The 17,477-nt window shown below is 39.7% G+C and overlaps 2 protein-coding genes and 2 non-coding genes across 4 annotated transcripts; 1 reads left to right on the top strand and 3 right to left on the bottom strand.

Moving 5' to 3' along the window:
* Positions 1-6,014: 6,014 nt before the first annotated feature.
* Positions 6,015-7,374, bottom strand: LOC117965238 (zona pellucida sperm-binding protein 4-like). Its single transcript, XM_059005940.1, has 4 exons — positions 7,266-7,374; positions 6,972-7,141; positions 6,231-6,283; positions 6,015-6,156 (listed from the first exon to the last, which is right to left on the bottom strand). The coding sequence occupies exons 1-4, from the start codon at positions 7,318-7,320 to the stop codon at positions 6,015-6,017; spliced, it is 420 nt and encodes a 139-aa protein (XP_058861923.1). The 5' UTR covers positions 7,321-7,374.
* Positions 7,375-7,540: 166 nt separating this feature from the next.
* On the bottom strand, positions 7,541-11,225 carry LOC117969230 (uncharacterized). The gene is made up of 12 exons (XM_059006128.1): positions 11,133-11,225; positions 10,996-11,054; positions 10,816-10,905; positions 10,268-10,390; positions 10,044-10,190; positions 9,855-9,935; positions 9,016-9,186; positions 8,812-8,908; positions 8,496-8,716; positions 8,270-8,420; positions 7,967-8,175; positions 7,541-7,851 (listed from the first exon to the last, which is right to left on the bottom strand). Exons 4-12 carry the CDS (start codon positions 10,307-10,309, stop codon positions 7,627-7,629), a joined length of 1,344 nt encoding a protein of 447 aa, XP_058862111.1. The 5' UTR covers positions 10,310-10,390; positions 10,816-10,905; positions 10,996-11,054; positions 11,133-11,225; the 3' UTR covers positions 7,541-7,626.
* Positions 11,226-14,560: 3,335 nt separating this feature from the next.
* trnan-guu (transfer RNA asparagine (anticodon GUU)) lies at positions 14,561-14,634 on the bottom strand. The gene has a single exon. It is a non-coding gene; the product is annotated as a tRNA-Asn (tRNA).
* A 2,626-nt stretch (positions 14,635-17,260) lies between these two features.
* On the top strand, positions 17,261-17,332 carry trnam-cau (transfer RNA methionine (anticodon CAU)). The gene has a single exon. It is a non-coding gene; the product is annotated as a tRNA-Met (tRNA).
* The last annotated feature ends 145 nt before the right edge of the window (positions 17,333-17,477 follow it).

The following is a 17,477-nucleotide window of genomic DNA, read 5'->3' as shown; positions in this document are numbered from 1 at the left end:
CAAGAGGCATGATGGGATGCTGGAGGCGTTATGGCAAACCCTGCTTTTACTTTATTGTGTGCTCCCTACATTAAACTGGTTATTGAACCTGGAGCATCTCTCATCTTTCACTTCTACTAATGAATTACTCTCCAACTCTGGGAAAACAAAACACAAATGTGTGTATTGTATTATCATGATGTGCTAGAATTGACCTAGCTCTACAGACTCACTGTGCTGTCTCTATTAACTTGTATTATAACAAGGTCAAGTTTATCGATTAATGTCAGTGAACATTTGGACAGCATTTAAATACTCCCCCTTCTCGAACATAAGAAAGTTTACAAACAAGAGGAGGCCATTCAGCCCATCTTGCTCGTTTGGTTGTTAGTAGCTTATTGATCCCAGAATCTCATCAAGCAGCTTCTTGAAGGATCCCAGGGTGTCAGCTTCAACAACATTACTGGGGAGTTGGGTTCCAGAATTCTCTGTGTAAAAAAGTTCCTCCTGTTTTTTGTTCTGAAAGTCTTTTTATCTATTCTCCACGTATGACCCCTGGTCCCTGTTTATTTTTTCAGGTCGAAAAAGTCCCTTCGGTCGAAATTGTCAATACCTTTTAGGATTTTGAATGCTTGAATCAGATCACCGCGTAGTATTCTTTGTTCAAGACTGAATAGATTTAATTCTTTAAGCCTGTCTGCATATGACATGTTCCTTCTATAGCAGCAATATCCTTTTGTAGCGAGGTGACCAGAACTGAACACAATATTCTAGATGAGGTCTTACAAATGCATTGTAAAGTTTTAACATTACTTCCCTTGATTTAAATTCAACACTTTTCATTATATATTCGAGCATCGTGTTAGGCTTTTTTATAGCTTCCCCACATTGTCTAGATGAAGACATTTCTGAGTCAACATAAACTCCTTGGTCTTTTTCATAGATTCCTTCTTCAATTTCAGTATCTCCCATATACAGACACAGACCACACTGTAGTGTTTAGATGACTGGGTGTGAGGAGCCTTGTGTTAACAATGGGAGAACTGGGCTGACTGGGGAGGTAACTGCTGCCTATTTCCATTGTCTTATTACTGTGTTATTACATTATGGACAGCAGTGGTGCTCTGGCTCTCTCTTGTGGTCAGTGTGAATGATGGCAGTGTGTGCAGCTTGGCAGGGCACTGATGCCTGTTTCCAGGCTATACAAACACAGAGAGGGATTCAATCAAACACTAAGTTCACAGTTTCATAGAAGAGTGGATTAGTTCTATTTGTATATGTGTTCTAAACACTGCAATTGTGTTTCAATAAGTGTCATATTATGATATTTATAATACACATTTGTATTGCCTGGGTGCAGTACCTTACACTGTTCTCTATTAAATGTCATTTGCCATGTGTTTGCCCAGTTCTGAATGCTGTCTAGATCATTTTGAATGACCTTTCTCCCAGCTTCCTTTCTATATTGGTTAATTGTAGGCTTTAATTTTTTTTCTTTCTTTTTTTTTAACATCACTGAGTCCCTTGTCCCTGTGCAACCACAATGTAGAAACATAAAGAGAATGTATGTGAATGGTCAATAAACATCACTGCTGTTTCTCTTAAAGCGTGTTTATTTATTTCTAATACTGGACCCTGTCTTAATACTGTATTACATTCTGAATATGAATATAGCTGGATTATTAATTGTAGATAATACTTAGAATACCAGATACATATTTAGCATTAAAAAGCAATACATGTGATTTATTTAATAGTCGTTCATTATTTTGTGTATCAGCCGCCACACAAAGCTGAGCGCAGTGCGGTATACTGTAATGATGCTCCAGTCAGTCTGTCGGGCTGCACCTGAACCATCTTAAAAACACGAAGCCTCCAATAAGCTAATTTGTAAAAGTTAGTAAAGAGTTGAGCTAATATAACGAAGCTAAATTTGAACTCCTAGCTGGAGCAACGAGAGAGGGCGAGAGGGCGGGGCAGAGAAGGAGGGGGAGACGCTGCTAGGCAACCGGCTCGTGAACATTCCACTCAGCTGAGCAGAGACCGTTAGGATTTAAAAATGCGAACGTTCCGAGCGCCGTTAGGCGCTTCGTTAAATTAACACACCGTTGCTGGCATTTTAATTTTGAAGAAAACCATATTTTAAATACTCAAATAGCACAGTATTAAAAAAGTTCCAGACCGTTTTCCAACAAATAAAAGGATTTACGTATTTATAATAAGTACATTTGTTATGATATTAAGACTAAACAAATGTGCTACAGTTTGGTGTATTATTTATTTATTTATTAAATGTTGTAGTATTTCTTTTTTTTAATATTGTATTGTTTTCACAAAATAACATCCATACTTTATCAGTTCATCTGCTAGAGTAATCAAATCACAAATATTACTCGTCAGTAATTCATACATAGACACGCTGTGGTAACTTCAAGATGTTAAAATGTAAGGCTGGATTCAAGTTTAACCAAATAAATAAGTAAATACATTAATAACGACATGAAACAAAAATACGTTTTGGTAGCTCATACGTAGGAATATTTAAATTACAAAATGCGACCTGTTTTAGAAATTGATTTATATACTACCTGCCATTTAAATCAAAATTATATTTAAAACTGTTTGAGGGGCAGACTAGCATAGATGATTTCTAAAATCCATTAATATGTTAAACTATAACACCACAGTAGCACCCCGAGAATTATAGAAAATGATCATTTGTAAAGAATTAGCTGTGAGATTATTTAGATAATCAGAATTATGGATGCATGGATTTTTGATTAAAATACACCCACATGTATTTTTGTTTCATGTGGTAATGTATTTATTAATTTCATTTTAACCCCTTGCTGGTGCCACGGCTTGTCTCTGTATCAATTCACTGATATTTGAGGTTTTGTTTAGTACACACTAGCAGGTGATCTGATAATCTTATTGATGTTATTTTGTGAAAACAATAACACGTTAATACTGCGCTACAAAAAATGACTCGCCGTGTTGTAACTTGTGCGGGTGATGTCATGGGTTGTCATGGCAGCGTCGATCATCACGGGAGGGGTTATCAGTGGTTGTCGGAGAAACGCTGGAGTTCCGCTGGCTTCCGAGGTATCCAACCCGAATATCTAAATCAATACAGTGACAACAAAGGAATGTGACATATAAACCTAATGACTACATTAATGAAGCAGTAATACACGACAGGGTGTGTGTGTTATCATGAGGTAATATCACCACGCCTTGGGTGCGTTGGGAGGCACTAGATGAAGTCGAGTTCTTCAACCGCCCAGGAAGTGGTGATATATCTCATGATAACACACAGACCCTGGAGTGTATTATTGCTATTATTAAATGGGTCTAGGAGTGTGTTGTTGGTAAATAAAGAAGACTTTAAACTTTATATTAATATTTTTTATTTGTGTTGCCTTATACTGAGAGAAGTATTTCAGCAGTAACTAAAAAAGGTTAGATTAACAAACATTTGATTTTAAACCGTTTTGTATAATATTTTCTTTTTCGGTGCTTCGGCTAATAGTTTCTTGTTCATTCTTTGTAGATATTGAACTGGATCATTGTTTCAACGTGTATGTCTGGGTCTTGTCCAGTAGATGGCGCTGCTGCTGCTGTTGTGATGTTTTGTTTAGCAGAATGCAGTTCACGTACCGTGTTACAAACGGGACGGCGCGGCACAGAGCGGTACAAACTGTGCAATTAAAATCTCCGGTAGTACTTCAGACGGGCAGCCGATAATCATCTCTGATTAACCCAACATGAATATAAATACAAACCCAGTCTGTTTCAAAGAGCACTCAGAGTGACGGCGCCGGAGAGTCTGCGAGCAGGTTTAATAATATGAATGTCTGCTCGAGTCTTGCATCAAACTCAGCGTCCTCTATATAGTATAAACACATTACACAAGGGGTTGCCAGCGGGTGTAGTGAATTCAGTTCTTTTTACTCAGCTCTCTCTATATTTTATTATATATATAAAAAAATCTAGTCCTCCTGTTTTACCGAACAGCTCAAAGATTGGAACTTCTGGTTCGGACTGGTGCGCGGATCTAAAGATTCCCCGCATCGGGTGTACCGGTTTGTTACGGAACGTGTTTCATAAAATGAGTTTATCCAGTAACAGACTATATAAACCAGTCAAAACAAACATGAAAACATGTTGCCAAGTAGTGGTTTGTTTGACCAGTAACTCAAATTACTTAAAAAAAAAAAAAAAAAAAAAACACCCCACACACAACCTCATTTCTATAGTGTTAAAACTGAAAAAGTTAAACTAATACCTTACTTTGAGCTCTCACCAGGGACCACTTCCAGTAAAAGACGTATTAATCTCAGTGAACAAAATGAATACAAACTTGTATTCATAACAAAAAAAAAAAAAAAAAAAAAAAGCAATCAGCCCATATAAATCTACACACTTTTTGTGATGCTAGAACAAGGTTTATATATATATGAGCGTTGATAATTTCACCCTAAACTTTCATACTGAAAGCAGCATGTCAAAGCAAAAAGGAACATAAAAAGAGGGTTACAGTTCAATGGAGAAGGAAAGTCTTTCCCCCCAGGTTCACTCAGTGAATTAGTGAAGAGTCCTTGAGTAACACTCCATATTGAGAATGGCTTGATCAGGAAACAAGCAAAGCATTCAATGCAGTAAGAAGAGAGAATCCCATTAACATGGCCATTCTGACACACACCAATATATAATCTATGTAGAATTAGTCAAGCACCCACCAAAAAAAAAAAAAAAAAAAAAAACCAACACACAATCCAAAACAGTCTTTAAAAGCAAGATTTTTTATTTATCAATACACACTTGGGCATTTTCCAAAAATATACAACTCCAGCTACAAAGACAACCACTGAACACACACCCATTGCAGCTCCCAGAAGGGACCACACATTGAATTGGGCTGCAAGAGAAGAAAGAAATAGTTCGTGGAATATAAAAGAGATAGTTATATTTTACTTGAACTGCAATTGTGTTCACATCATGCATATTACCGCTTCTAGGCATAAAGTGAAGGGATCCATCTCTCTTCAGCTCAATTGGGCCAGAAGACACAAATGCCTTCACTGCACAACCATCCATCCCTTCAGCACTGCGACCTACAGGAGGAATTAGGAGGAGTCCATCAAAACAAATGGACAAAAATGCATGCAAAATGTCCCCCCTCCCCCCAACAGACAGAGCTCTTACCAAGCCTCTGTTTCCCTGGAATGCACCGTCTGCTACAGAGGCTGTCTGATGGCCGGTTTGAATCACATATCACAACACTGCAGTGGAAGTAAATCTGAAAAACAGCACACCTTGTCAAGTAAAACAAGCATCAATAGATCAGGCAGGACCATCATCCAATGAGGATTACTGAATTGAAAAACAAATATATTGCATCATAGTAAGCGTTTCTTGCAAATGTGCAGTTATAGGTTTTCATTCCAACTCACTAAAGATTTGAGCACAGTGACCATTTGCTGCTTGCAAAGCAATCCAAACCATGCATTGTGGTACAAGATCCCCATCCCAACACTCCACTTTACCTGTCCTTTCAGTGCATCCCGGCCGCTTGTGAAGGAAAACATTTTCACTTCAAACCTCTTCAGATGGGATGGGAACAGCACTCTTGCATTGCTGGAGACTGGGTGAAAGATGGTCAAGTACTCATCTGCAGAGTTCTCACAGCTAGAAAGAGAAAGTAGGTCAGGAGCACATCAGCCACAACTCCAATTCCTAGGTTTTGTAGCAGCAATATCATATTCCAGCATCTTACCTGTCCACAACAACATCCCACTTGGGAGAGCTATTCCTGTCAGCAGAATAGGTTGCCCAGCAGTTCTCCAAAAACAATTCAGCCTGTGGATCCCTGCTGTACAGGAGCTCTACCTCAAAATACAAGGGTCTTTGCAAGTACTTCACAACAGGGTAATCCTGAGCTCCATAGAAGTTGTTGTAGGTTGAATCTGCAGAGATGCAAGGGAGAATTTTATAGGTGGAAACACGCTACTAAAACATCTATATTATTTCAATTACCAAGTCATACCCAATGCAAGCCGCATGATGACTGCAAGGTCCCCCAAGCCAGGCTGGACTACAGGTGCAGGATTATTCTGGTACAAGAACTGCACTATCTTGGTGTCATTGACCAGATAGTGACAGGCAACTCTCAACCTGGAAAGAGGAGATGGGGTTAGCAGAGTTTCAGCCTCAACCACAAGGATACTCCATTTGATTGCAATCCTTACCGGTAAGATGTGAACAGCACTTCATTCTCATAAGTCAGGAGGTTGTTGTCAAACTGGAAGAGAAATCAAAGACCCAGGTTACAATGAACTTGTAGATTTAGTATGGAGCTGCATACCAAGTTGCAGACTAGCTGATATGGTACTCAGGATCATCCCCAGCTGTGTACTAACTAACCAATTTCACAATTTAAAAATAAAAAAATCATTGGTAATGAATATTGCAATTTCATAATTGAACACTTTTTTGGTACCTCATGATTGTTACAGTTAGTATGATACCTCAAGCCTGTCTACAGAAACTGCTAGACTAATATGGTATTGTTTTAGTAACCTCTAGGAGGGCAACAGCAGTTATTTTGGATTTGTTGCAAATACACAGCTGGTGACTCGAGCTGCAATTGGTATCAACTCGTGTATTAGTTTAGTCCCGGCCTCACCACGGGATCATCCCCAGTAAGTACGCTCCTTCCAGTTCACTGCAATTGACCCAAAAGGTCTCTAGGCAGCACATGCAATGCCATAACCAAGAGTCATGTCATGTGTCACAACACCTTTGTCAACGGGACAAGCAGTTCAATACAAAAGTGGCATCCTTCTGATGTCCACAATTCATGCAAGTAATTCAGCGGATAGAAACACAGGTCACCATGGCTCCGTAGATTGATCCAGGGGTGTTGGGGCCACCTTGTCAATATGTTGAAACTCCTCAAAATATGGTTTTAAAATGTGATCAATACTAACCCTTCTAGTTGTGCCACAGGAGTTGACATTGAAGTAGAAAAGCGCATTGATAGCATCAGACTGAAGAGGCCGGCAACTTGGATCCCTTAGAGTTAGTTGACTTGGAGACAAGCTGGGGACAGATTCCACTTTCACAGCAAGAGCTGCCATAGTTCCATTGGTGAAGCAATCTGAAACAAAGCATTTGGATCCAGGTTAAGGAAACAGATTATATCTTCAATACCAATTCATGCAGCCTTGTGCCAATCTCAAAAGCAGCTATTCTAAAGAATGCTTTGTTCACAGGAGAGTTACCAATCATCTTTGTGGGGAAAATGCAGGACAGGGAGAAGTCAGCCACCACAACCATGGTCCCAATATCCTTCAAGGTCAAGTCAAGCCTGCTTCTGATGCCTGAAGAACTGATAACCTACAGAGACAATACATCAGGTCAGTAATGTGTTGAACCCAAAACAGCTAAACACATTTTAAAGTTTCATCACTTACTTCATATATGGCATCAACTGAATTGTATAGGACAGTCATCCAAAAATTGGTAGAGTTGGCATTATACTTGTACAGGGCAAGCAGACTTCCAAGTTCTCTTGAGCCCACAAAAGGAATCCAGTTGCGACCCATGTTGCCATATGTTACCATAGTATAGAATGCAGCACGATCACAGTAGCCAGTTACTGCAGGTGGAACTGCAAGAGGAATTGCCACGGCAATGGACTGGATTGGTTAGAAAAGGGTAGTTGTAGACCAAATAGGTCAGGCACTTACTGATGTCTTTGAGAATGGCTTCAACTACAGCAGGATGAGTAAAGGGTGTATTCTCTGGCATTATATTCAGCAAGTAGGTCAGGGGCAGAATGTAGGTTCTGGTGTCTGGAGGAGTTACCTGAAAGAGCAAGGGTTTGTAGTATTAAACCCAAAGTCAAACAGCAAGCAACACGTCCACAGGAAGCAAGTGTTTTCAAAAGGGCAATAGGATGGTTGAACAGGTGGGATGTTACCTTTTGCTTCACATTGGGGTCCTCAAATGGCACCTGGAGAGTGTAGGTCTTGGATCCATTGGGAAAGACATGCTCCTGGACATTATAACCTTTTAGGTTGGCTTCTGGCACAGTTAACGTCTCTGGTCCAACTATAATTTTGACCAGCTCCACATCAGGCAGGAATGTCCCCAGGGTCACATTGAACACTCTGGCTTTAGGAACAGTGTCTGAAATTAAAGCATGCAGTTAAAATGAAGGATATGAAGTGGAGCACTGCAACAAATCCCTTTGATTTACTGCATGTGGACAAGTTCTACATACTGTTTGTGACAACTGGTGGCCGAGGCATGAAAGGAGTGGTTATTGGATGAAGTACTGTGTACTTGGTCTTCTCAGGCCCATCTTGCCAGGTATGCTCCAGCATTGGTTCAATAGAGTAAGAGATCACATAGGTGTTGTCCAATACATGGCTCTGAAAGCACATAACCATCTCAGGAAGAAAGCTTTAAAATGAGAAGGATTTAGAAGATGTTGAACTTCTACATACCTTGTAATATCCACGAACAGCTCCCACAGGAATTTTTACAGTGATTAGCTGGGGACTGACATCCAGTTTATAATCCCTACTATGAATCGTTGCAGGGTCAAGTTTGCGACCATCAACTCCCATTTGAACATCAAGGGTAGTAATTTGTGGTGTCGGAACAAGAGGAGGCAGAACATGGGGAACATTCCATGTAATCATCTGTTCTGTGAAGGCTGTTCCATCTGACAGAAAGGAACACCATAGACTTGGTATAGAAAATTCATACTTAAACCTAGAATAGTTCTTGAGCACCATTGCCCTCCATAAGCTTACTCACCAGTAGGACATGTAACTGCAGTGTCCACCATCATGACCATCCATCTTTGCTTATAAAAGGTGGTTGATCTTAGCACAGCCATTGGTACAGTTTGGATCTGTTGGAGGGGAGGGGGAACTTTTACTAAAACAAAAGCAAGACTGTAGTCTACCTTTATAGTCTGGATATACTGTACTAGACAACAATGAAGCCTAGACTACTTACCACCTGAGGCTGGCTTTCTGTGGAGTTGTATGCAGCTCTAACCAGAATTCGAGTTGGTGTAGTGTTTATGCCATAGCCATTTGTCATGGCCCGAGCAACAGTCATGGTTGTCTTTCTATTTGCTGGGAGATGGAACACAATTTTCCAGATGCTGTTGTCAGCAGCAGTTGCCTAGCAAAGAGAAAACCTCATTAGAATAGGGAGTTTGAACACAAAGCATCCCCAGTCTAAAGGATTTGTCACAAATGGCTTGTTTAATAAACAAGAACTAAAACTGAAAGGTGAAAGTTTAACAATGTATCACTCAAACTGTTCTATGTTCACCAGGCATCTAATAGAACAGAGTAAATCCTCAAATACAACTGCGTACGAAAGAGCCTACGTGAAAGCATGTGGACTGGATCGGATACAGGCAGAGTTTACAGCCATTCATTTGTACTGGACCTTAATACATCAGTGTACCAAACTTTAAGACAATACCTGAAATTGAACATATGCAGCAGACTTCAAAAGGTAAATCAGGACACATTTAGCATGAAGGGTTTATAACCCTGCACATATGAAGCCACTACCTCATTGGTTGAAATACAAGGCTTACACCAACAAGAAATGGTTAATTTCTCCAATCAATTTCTATCAAAGCAAATCACAGAATACATGTATGCAAAGCCAATGCCTTAAATGTCACACAATTCCAATATGGCCACCCTCTTGGGAGACAGGTTAAAGTTAAGGGGGCCGTTAGATTTTGCTTCCTCTAGATGAGACAGTAGAGTAAACTTCAATAGGCAAGACCAAGGGGACATGAATGAAGCTAATGCAAAGTCACATGATTCTACCTCAGGGTATGCAAGGGACCAATCAGGATCATCTTGAACAAAGTTTGGCTCAATAAGTGGCACACCTCTTCTCACAGAAACCTAAAGAGAATTCACATTAGTCATGAGTGAAGCACTTCTGTAGTGACAATTAAATACCCACACAACCCAACAAACTGAACAGCATTATCACATCCTGACAGCCCCTACCTCCATGTAGTTTCTTTCACACAGAATCTCCCTCTCTGCCCATGGAGAATAGCGGCATGTCATGCTCTGAACATAGGAGGAAGCTGAAGTCATAGCACTGTTTGAGAAGACACTGATTTGTACTGTCAGCTTGTAGGTCTCATCATTCTGGAAACAAAGGCTAAAGTTAGTCCCAGCATGTCACCATTAGAAACAAGCTTACAAGAAATAAAATGAGGACTCACTGTGTTCTGAGCAAAGCAGCTCAGAAGCAAGGAACTTGGCATTTCCCAAGAAGTCAACGGTTAAGCTATATCCACACTGTGCAGCCAGTCTTGGAGAGAGGGACACAAGCACCCCCTTATTGTCTATGGAAAGAAATTCTGTTGGCTTTAAGAAACTGTACACGTGATCAAGCAAGGTAGAGATATAACAGAGTGAACATCCCCACCACCCCGTCCCATCTACTTATTGAAATTGTCATAACTATTTATATTAGTAGAATTATACGCTTGTTCGGAACAGTAGGTTTAGAGTAAATGATTTCTATTTCTGCGCACTTGCAGTCAACAAATCTGACTAAGGTTGTAGCAACACAGGTCTATTTAGTGTGATCAGCAACATGCTTTTAAAACTAACGCAAGAACCTTTCATAGCCTGCATTTCACAAAAACGAAAGCTGGTTGCTGCCATACAGCGCAGGAGTGCTCCGTACTTAATTCAGGTTATTACATTACGAGTCAACAGGCTTTGCACATCAAACGCTTTCTATTCAAGAAAAATGATCACTCACCAATCACATTGATGCGAAAATACTTTCCAACAAAAGACTTATCCAACATCATCATCATAACACTCCCTTGACATTCTGTCCTCACCGAGCCTGCAGAAGACAACGATACTTGAAAACACACAACCGGCAAATAAACAGGAAGCTAAAAGGACAGCTCTGCTGAAGCGACCGTTATCGTACCTAGAGGGGGGTTCTGCGTCCAAACTTCAGTGACTAACACTGCTAACAGCAATGTTATTCTGCATTGAAAAAAAAAAAAAGTGAACAACACAATATAAAATGAACGTTTCTAAAGTAGAGAAAAGATCAACAATTACCCAAATCTAAGACAACACGGCATCATTAAATCCAAGGCAGCCCCGACCGTGAACTTCTTTCTCCGTTATAAAGAAACAATAATAAAAACAAAACCGTCAGTAGCTGAGTTTGGTGTTCCTTAGAGCGCAATGGGTTTATAAAGAGGTTCAGGTGCTAATGGGAGCTAATTAGCTGCAATTGATGCGCGCACCTCTTTCATATTAGTCCTCTAATTTTCAATCAGTACGTTAATTAAAACTAATAATAATAATAATAATAATAATAATAATAATAATAATAATAATAATAATAATAATAATAATAATAATACTTTTGAAATTATATTACAACCCATTTAGAAGATTGTACTTTGAATTTAAGTTTGGCAGAAGTACGTGCGGATCAAACTGGACTGTCACCTACAAGGACTGTCTGATTAAAGGCTCAGCGATGGAGGCGTGTAGTAAACAAACCCCAATGAATAATAAAAAGCAGGCCGCGCAAATGAAGAAACACATTTATATCATGCAGGAATCCAGGCAGATGTGTTGCCTGCGCCAGTTTGAGGGGACGAGAATGACAGCTCGAGTTCTGATGTGAACATCCACAAGTCAATTACACATTTTTACAATTTCACCAGACTGACAGGTAGGCTAAGCAGACATTAATGTAGACAATTTATTTGAGGCCACTTGATTTAAGAAACAGTGCAAAGCATCTCTTTAGCATGTCAGATTTGCCATGACAGGGGCAGTCCCGGGGAATAGAATGACCAAGTGGCAAATGGAAAGCACAGCGCTTAACCTGAAATACAACGCGCAGTATTGATTTAGAACAGACTAAACACAAATCGGAGGGCGTGCTGGAAATTTGAATTGTAATCAATTTATTTAAGATCTGAAGTTCCCATTTCAATTATTGAGCTTAAGTGCATTCATTATTTTATGTATAATTAATTCAATTAGTGTGTTAATCATTTTCAATTTGGCATATTATCTTCGAGTGTTGAGCTTTGTCTATTTGACAGCTGTTATTTCAATTCAAATGTTGAACTTTGTCGTTGATGTTTGACGCTCCGGCTTTTGCAGTTCACATTTTTGTTACATTCCACCTCTCATAGGTTTGAACACAAACGGGTTTATTTGTGAAATTGTCAGATTGTTTCTTGTGTATCCAGCGCTCATCTGAACTAACTGGTTCAGTGGTGTGTTCCCGTGAATAGACAGCACATGTCTGAGGGGGGGTGTTCTGTTCAGCTGTGCATTTCTGTGCGCCCCCCAGCCCGGCCAGCTCTCCCTCCCACCCGATCTGCAATCTTGGGAATATCTTGGTAGCTTTGACCAATCATAGCCCGTGTCACTACCAAGAATTGACCAGGAGCGAGCCAATCAGATTTCGCAGAGCTACCAAGAATGAAGTGACGGAATTATCCAATCAGATCTCGTAGAACTCCCAAGAATCCTGCGCGTTCTCAACGGCGGGAGATTATTGAATCGTGAAGACTTTTGGTTTATTTCGAAATACAATCATCTGAAGGGAAGAATTTTATTACACTATTATTTTAATCTAGTACTGTACGTATAGTAAGTAAAAAATTTAAAAATGCCAATAATAATATATGTTCGTATTACAAATGTCAGCTGTAGAAATGCGTGGATAGTAAACTCTATGTTTTGTAATATTATCAATAAAAATACACGATTGACATTTTTACAATAGGTGTCAGTTCTGGGTGTTAAAAAAATGTAATATTTACGACAGCTAGAAACTTGTTTGAGGGACTGTTTTATCCAAAGCGCAATTATATTTAATATATTTGTCCGTTATAATGGTGCTGTAATACTTGTATCCGGGACAACAGAAATCGTACCATGGTAAAATAAATAGTACCATATAGTACCGTGGTGTAGTGTTGCATTATACTGTAGATACAAGGATACTTCTTAGAAATAAAAAGCACAATCGTATTATCATGGTGGTACTGCATTATAGTACCAGAATAGTGCATTATACATTGATAGGATAGGATACACTGTGTTTTTCTATCATTTATTTTTAATTATGTATCCATGAAAGTTATAGTACTGTATTTAACTTTAGGTTTTTAAGTTTAATTTAGTTTTCATTGAAAAATGATCTTGTTTTGAAAGCAATACTTAAAAAACGTGAACATGGGTACTCCATGCTTTTTTAATTATTTTAAATAATCTCTCTTTTTCAACAGTAAGTCCCTTTTGTCATTGTATAGTAGTGTTTATTTGTTTTCACCCAGTGAACCCCTTTTTGATTTCTTGTTGTTTTGTGTAGAAACCTTTTATTTGGCCATTGTGACTATTTTGTGTTTAGGCTATTTGTTTAATTGAAGTCTTTTGTTTAACTGCAACCTTGCTATTCTGTCACAAATGCTCTTTTTTCAGGTTCAGATGGAACCCTTGTTTAGAAGAAAGGCTGATGGCAGACTCAACCTGACTGATACAAAGTGATCCATAAGCTGGTATCGCCCCAGAAGGTTCAACCATGTAAGTTTGAATTTGAATCAATGCTTATAAAAATAATGATCTTCACATTATAACTACTTTATAGGTCTCCCTTTCAGTGCTAATTTCATTATATATTACAATGCATTTTTATAACTTATGGTGTGATTTGAACTTGGGTGCTATATAATGAATGTTTCAGTATACACATATCAAATACTGGCATTATTATATTTGGAGGAAAACAGTCAGTTGATATAAATGATATGTGGTCCAGTTACCATACCAGGTACCTATTGCTGTTGTTTTTCAGCTCTGATGACTGGTGCTGAACTGAGCAACCAAGAACTCCAGAAAAATCATATCTTCTTATACTGGACCATGCAAATACACAGGTACAGTGAACTTGATAAAGGATTGTCAGTATTACCATTAAAAATGTAGGAATAAAGCTTCTAAATTATTAGTGCAATTTTCTACAAAATTCCACACAGGAGTTGGTAGCAGTGTTTGATTTTTATAATCTTTCATAAATAATTATAAGGTAGCTGCATTTCTTAATTACAAATACACAATTAATTAATATTACATTTCGCAATCAAGGGATGATGTAATGCGCAAGGATACTTGTCTTTCATAAGAGCTGAAATAAATTATAGTTCTTTGAGATTATATATGTTACTAGCGGATTGTTTAGAAATGTACTTAATTATATTACAACTTTTCTAAAAAGAATGTTATCTCGAGAAAGGAGGCTTGTCAAGTCAAAATAGCTCAGTTGGCACTGCGTTAGACTGAAGAGTTAAAGGTCCCTGGTTCGATCCCGGGTTTCGGCAAACAGCAATAATATTTTTGTTTTGTATTATTTTGAACTAAAAAACAGATCACATTTTCTTCTTCAGTGTAATTGGAGGAAATAATAATGTAGCAGAGTGCCATTTTCTAATGTGATTAAGAAATGCAAAAAGCATCGTCCCTGGGTGGGCTTGAACCACCAACCTTTCGGTTAACAGCCGAACACGCTAACCGATTGCGCCACAGAGACCATCCTGCTCAGCTGAAACTGAGACCACATCTAAGAAGAAAGCAACACTGGGCAGGAAAGTCTGTAATCACAATTACATGTATTCAAACCAATGCAAGCAAACCAAGCCATTTATATTTATTCCCAAATAACACAAATTCTTTCATTGCTACAAAAAATATAAAAAATCTCCGCTTCTCGGAAGGCATACGATGGAGGGCGCAATGCAGTTTGTCAGCCTGGGGAATATTACAAATTAGGAGACTTTGCTTTAAAATACACATGTAGGGCAGGCGACTCTGTTAAAAAGAATTGTCACAATTTGTAATTATCTCCATAATGCGTTGGGACTAAATACGCAGATACATTAAAACTATTTGTAGAATGCGGGATCCCGCTACTTCTTGTTTGCTAAGTGAGCGCTCTACCATTTGAGCTAATTCCCCTTGAATCATGCCCGTGATTCTCATAGGCTACATCGCAGCTTAATATGAGCAATTCAGATTGTCTTATTGGCAATGTAGTCTGCCATTTGCAAATTCAAAAAATAAATTAATTAACTATATAGCAGATATTTCGACTACAGGTATGTTTTCAATTTCTTCAAAAAGTAGTCTCAGCTCGTTGATTCAGTCGCTTTAAAATCCACCTCTGTGTCCCGATGCAGCAGCGCTGTGTGCTGTGGCTCGAGCTTGTTTGACGAGACAGGCAATGCAAAAATGCCAAAATGCTTTTGTATCACATGACACACTTAAGGTATGCTTCAAAGACTTGGCTGTCTCAAGTTAGTTTGTATTGTTAATGTAACACCTCGTTGTTGCCTAGTCATTGTATCATATGAAGTAGAGCTTGCCAGTTGGGGCCGACGGTCTGCCAATAAAAGTCTATATTTGAAAGGGTCATTTCTAGAGAACATAAGAACATTTTAAATAGGCCTTGACTAATATTTCACTGGTTGCCTACGAGGGCTTGAGAGGCGAAAATTGGGAGTGAGATATTAAGAATGATTTCTCCGGTTGCTTAGAAGGCTTGAGAGGGGCGAGACATTTGAGAGTTTAAGAGTGAGAGGAGTTTGAGAGGGATGGCGAGATTGAGGGCTGGAGTTTGGGAATGGTGCTTAGTAACATTGAGGTTAGATACTGATAGCAGGACAAGATAGGGGGACGAAGAGTTTTCCCTTCTCGTCGGGTCAGGCAGCATGCTCTGGCCGCTAGGTGATGTAGAGAGGGAGACACAAGAAGAGCAAAGGATTAGATATAAACACTTTTTGCTGGGTCAGGCAGCATCCTCCGACTGCTGGGTGGGGAACGGAGGAGGAACTGGTGCTGTATACCTGAGAGATCATTCCTGATGGAGGAAGGGGCCAGGTTAAGGGATAGCCTGAAGTCTGTCATAAAGGCAAGGAGGCGCTGAAGGTTATAGGAGGTGGGAGAGATACGAATCTGGGCACAGAATGTGGTGAAGAAAGACCAGGCAGTAGAATAAGAAGAGCAAGTGGAAGGGGCGAAGGCAATGCTCCCTGAAGCTGCAGGCCGACTCGGGGAGGCTGGAGAGTGTGGAGTTTAATGGAACACCAGCTGATTGAAAGGAGGAACTTGCCGCGGGTTGGGGTCTGCTTCTGGGACCGGGCTGTGAAACTTGTGGACCATCACACAACCTCCACCGTGTTTAACACTGGGCATGGTTAACTTTTTTTTTTTTACTTCAAGGTGTAGTATTCTGTAGTAAAATTACTACAGCTGGCCAGTATCTGGGTGCACGGAATGGTTCACAAGACCTCGTGGTTGAAATGGCTTAACGCTCCGAGTCTATTCATTGTATTTCCCTTGATGTCCTGGTAACTGTTGCCTTTTTTTTTTAAATCTGTAAATCACTGATGCTGTCATGGTAAATTCACAGGGTGCACTCTGTTCCTTCAGGAGTCCTGCAGAGGAAGTGCTTCACAAGAGCAGTTAAACATAGTACTTCCATGGTCAGGTCATTGAATAGACAGAGCAGCCTTTTCTGAGGGTAGAGATTAAAGAGTGAAGGATGTCTATTGATATAGGGAGCCAGGAGGGAGCAGCAGGGAGCAGCAGGGAGGGGAGGCTCTTGAGGATCTCTCTGAGTGTCAGCAAACTGATGGGATGGATAGGAGTGTTGGAGAAGGGACGGAGATGAGGCGGCAGAAATACTGAATTCCAGAGATGTAGGATTTAACGGTAGTGGGGGCTAAGTGAAGAGAATCCCTTGCATGGGCGATGGAGGCTACAATCCGCTGTTCATTAAATCGGAATGGGATGTATTTTGATTTGAGTGCAGAAAGTTGTAAATGTTTACCATCCAGTGGTAAATGAAGATTTGGTCGCTGGGGCTAAGGGTGTGGCCATGTAGTGATGAGCAGATTGCAGAAGACTGGAGAGTGTTGTGTTTAGTTGAACGGCAGACGTTGGTGTTGCAATTATTAGCCTGGTCGAACAAAATAAGTCTTCAGTGTAATTTTAAACAAAGAGCGCTTTCCACGATTTAAGATGCTTTACAGACTGAATATTGGAATTGGCAGCCGAAACTGGAGGATAAAACTGCTTGTGATCAGTGGGCAGGTTGCATACTTCGCATACTGTATTTGGGAGAAAAGAAAACGGATTATCTCAATGGCAGCAGCTGTAGCAGAGTGGCGCAGCGGAAGCGTGCTGGGCCCATAACCCAGAGGTCGATGGATCGAAACCATCCTCTGCTAGCTTGTTTTTCTTCTGTTGGCAAAGTAGATTTTCTAAAATTTTACATTTCAATTTAGTGTGTGTATTTCGTAAATGTTAATGTGTAGAAACAGCAGGTACGCAGCTTATCTGCCTCTACCCATAGAGGACACATACATTTAAAAA

The sequence above is a fragment of the Acipenser ruthenus genome, chromosome 32, assembly GCF_902713425.1.
Source record: "Acipenser ruthenus chromosome 32, fAciRut3.2 maternal haplotype, whole genome shotgun sequence".
Classification (NCBI taxonomy): domain Eukaryota; kingdom Metazoa; phylum Chordata; class Actinopteri; order Acipenseriformes; family Acipenseridae; genus Acipenser; species Acipenser ruthenus.
Note: the sequence above shows the minus strand (reverse complement) of the source record. Positions and strands in the feature narration are given on the sequence as shown.

Excerpts from the sequence above, each read along its gene's own strand:
- LOC117969230 (XM_059006128.1), bottom strand. The coding sequence starts at position 10,309 with ATGCCAAGTTCCTTGCTTCTGAGCTGCTTTGCTCAGAACACA. Across the intron at positions 9,187-9,854 it reads GGTCCCTTGCATACCCTGAG|GCAACTGCTGCTGACAACAG; the intron begins GTAGAATCATGT and ends TCTCTTTGCTAG. Across the intron at positions 8,909-9,015 it reads CAGAAAGCCAGCCTCAGGTG|ATCCAAACTGTACCAATGGC; the intron begins GTAAGTAGTCTA and ends CCCCTCCAACAG.
- LOC117965238 (XM_059005940.1), bottom strand. The coding sequence starts at position 7,320 with ATGGTTGTGGTGGCTGACTTCTCCCTGTCCTGCATTTTCCCCACAAAG. Across the intron at positions 7,142-7,265 it reads TTTCCCCACAAAGATGATTG|ATTGCTTCACCAATGGAACT; the intron begins GTAACTCTCCTG and ends GCTTTGTTTCAG. Across the intron at positions 6,284-6,971 it reads CCTGTGGCACAACTAGAAGG|TTTGACAACAACCTCCTGAC; the intron begins GTTAGTATTGAT and ends TTTCTCTTCCAG.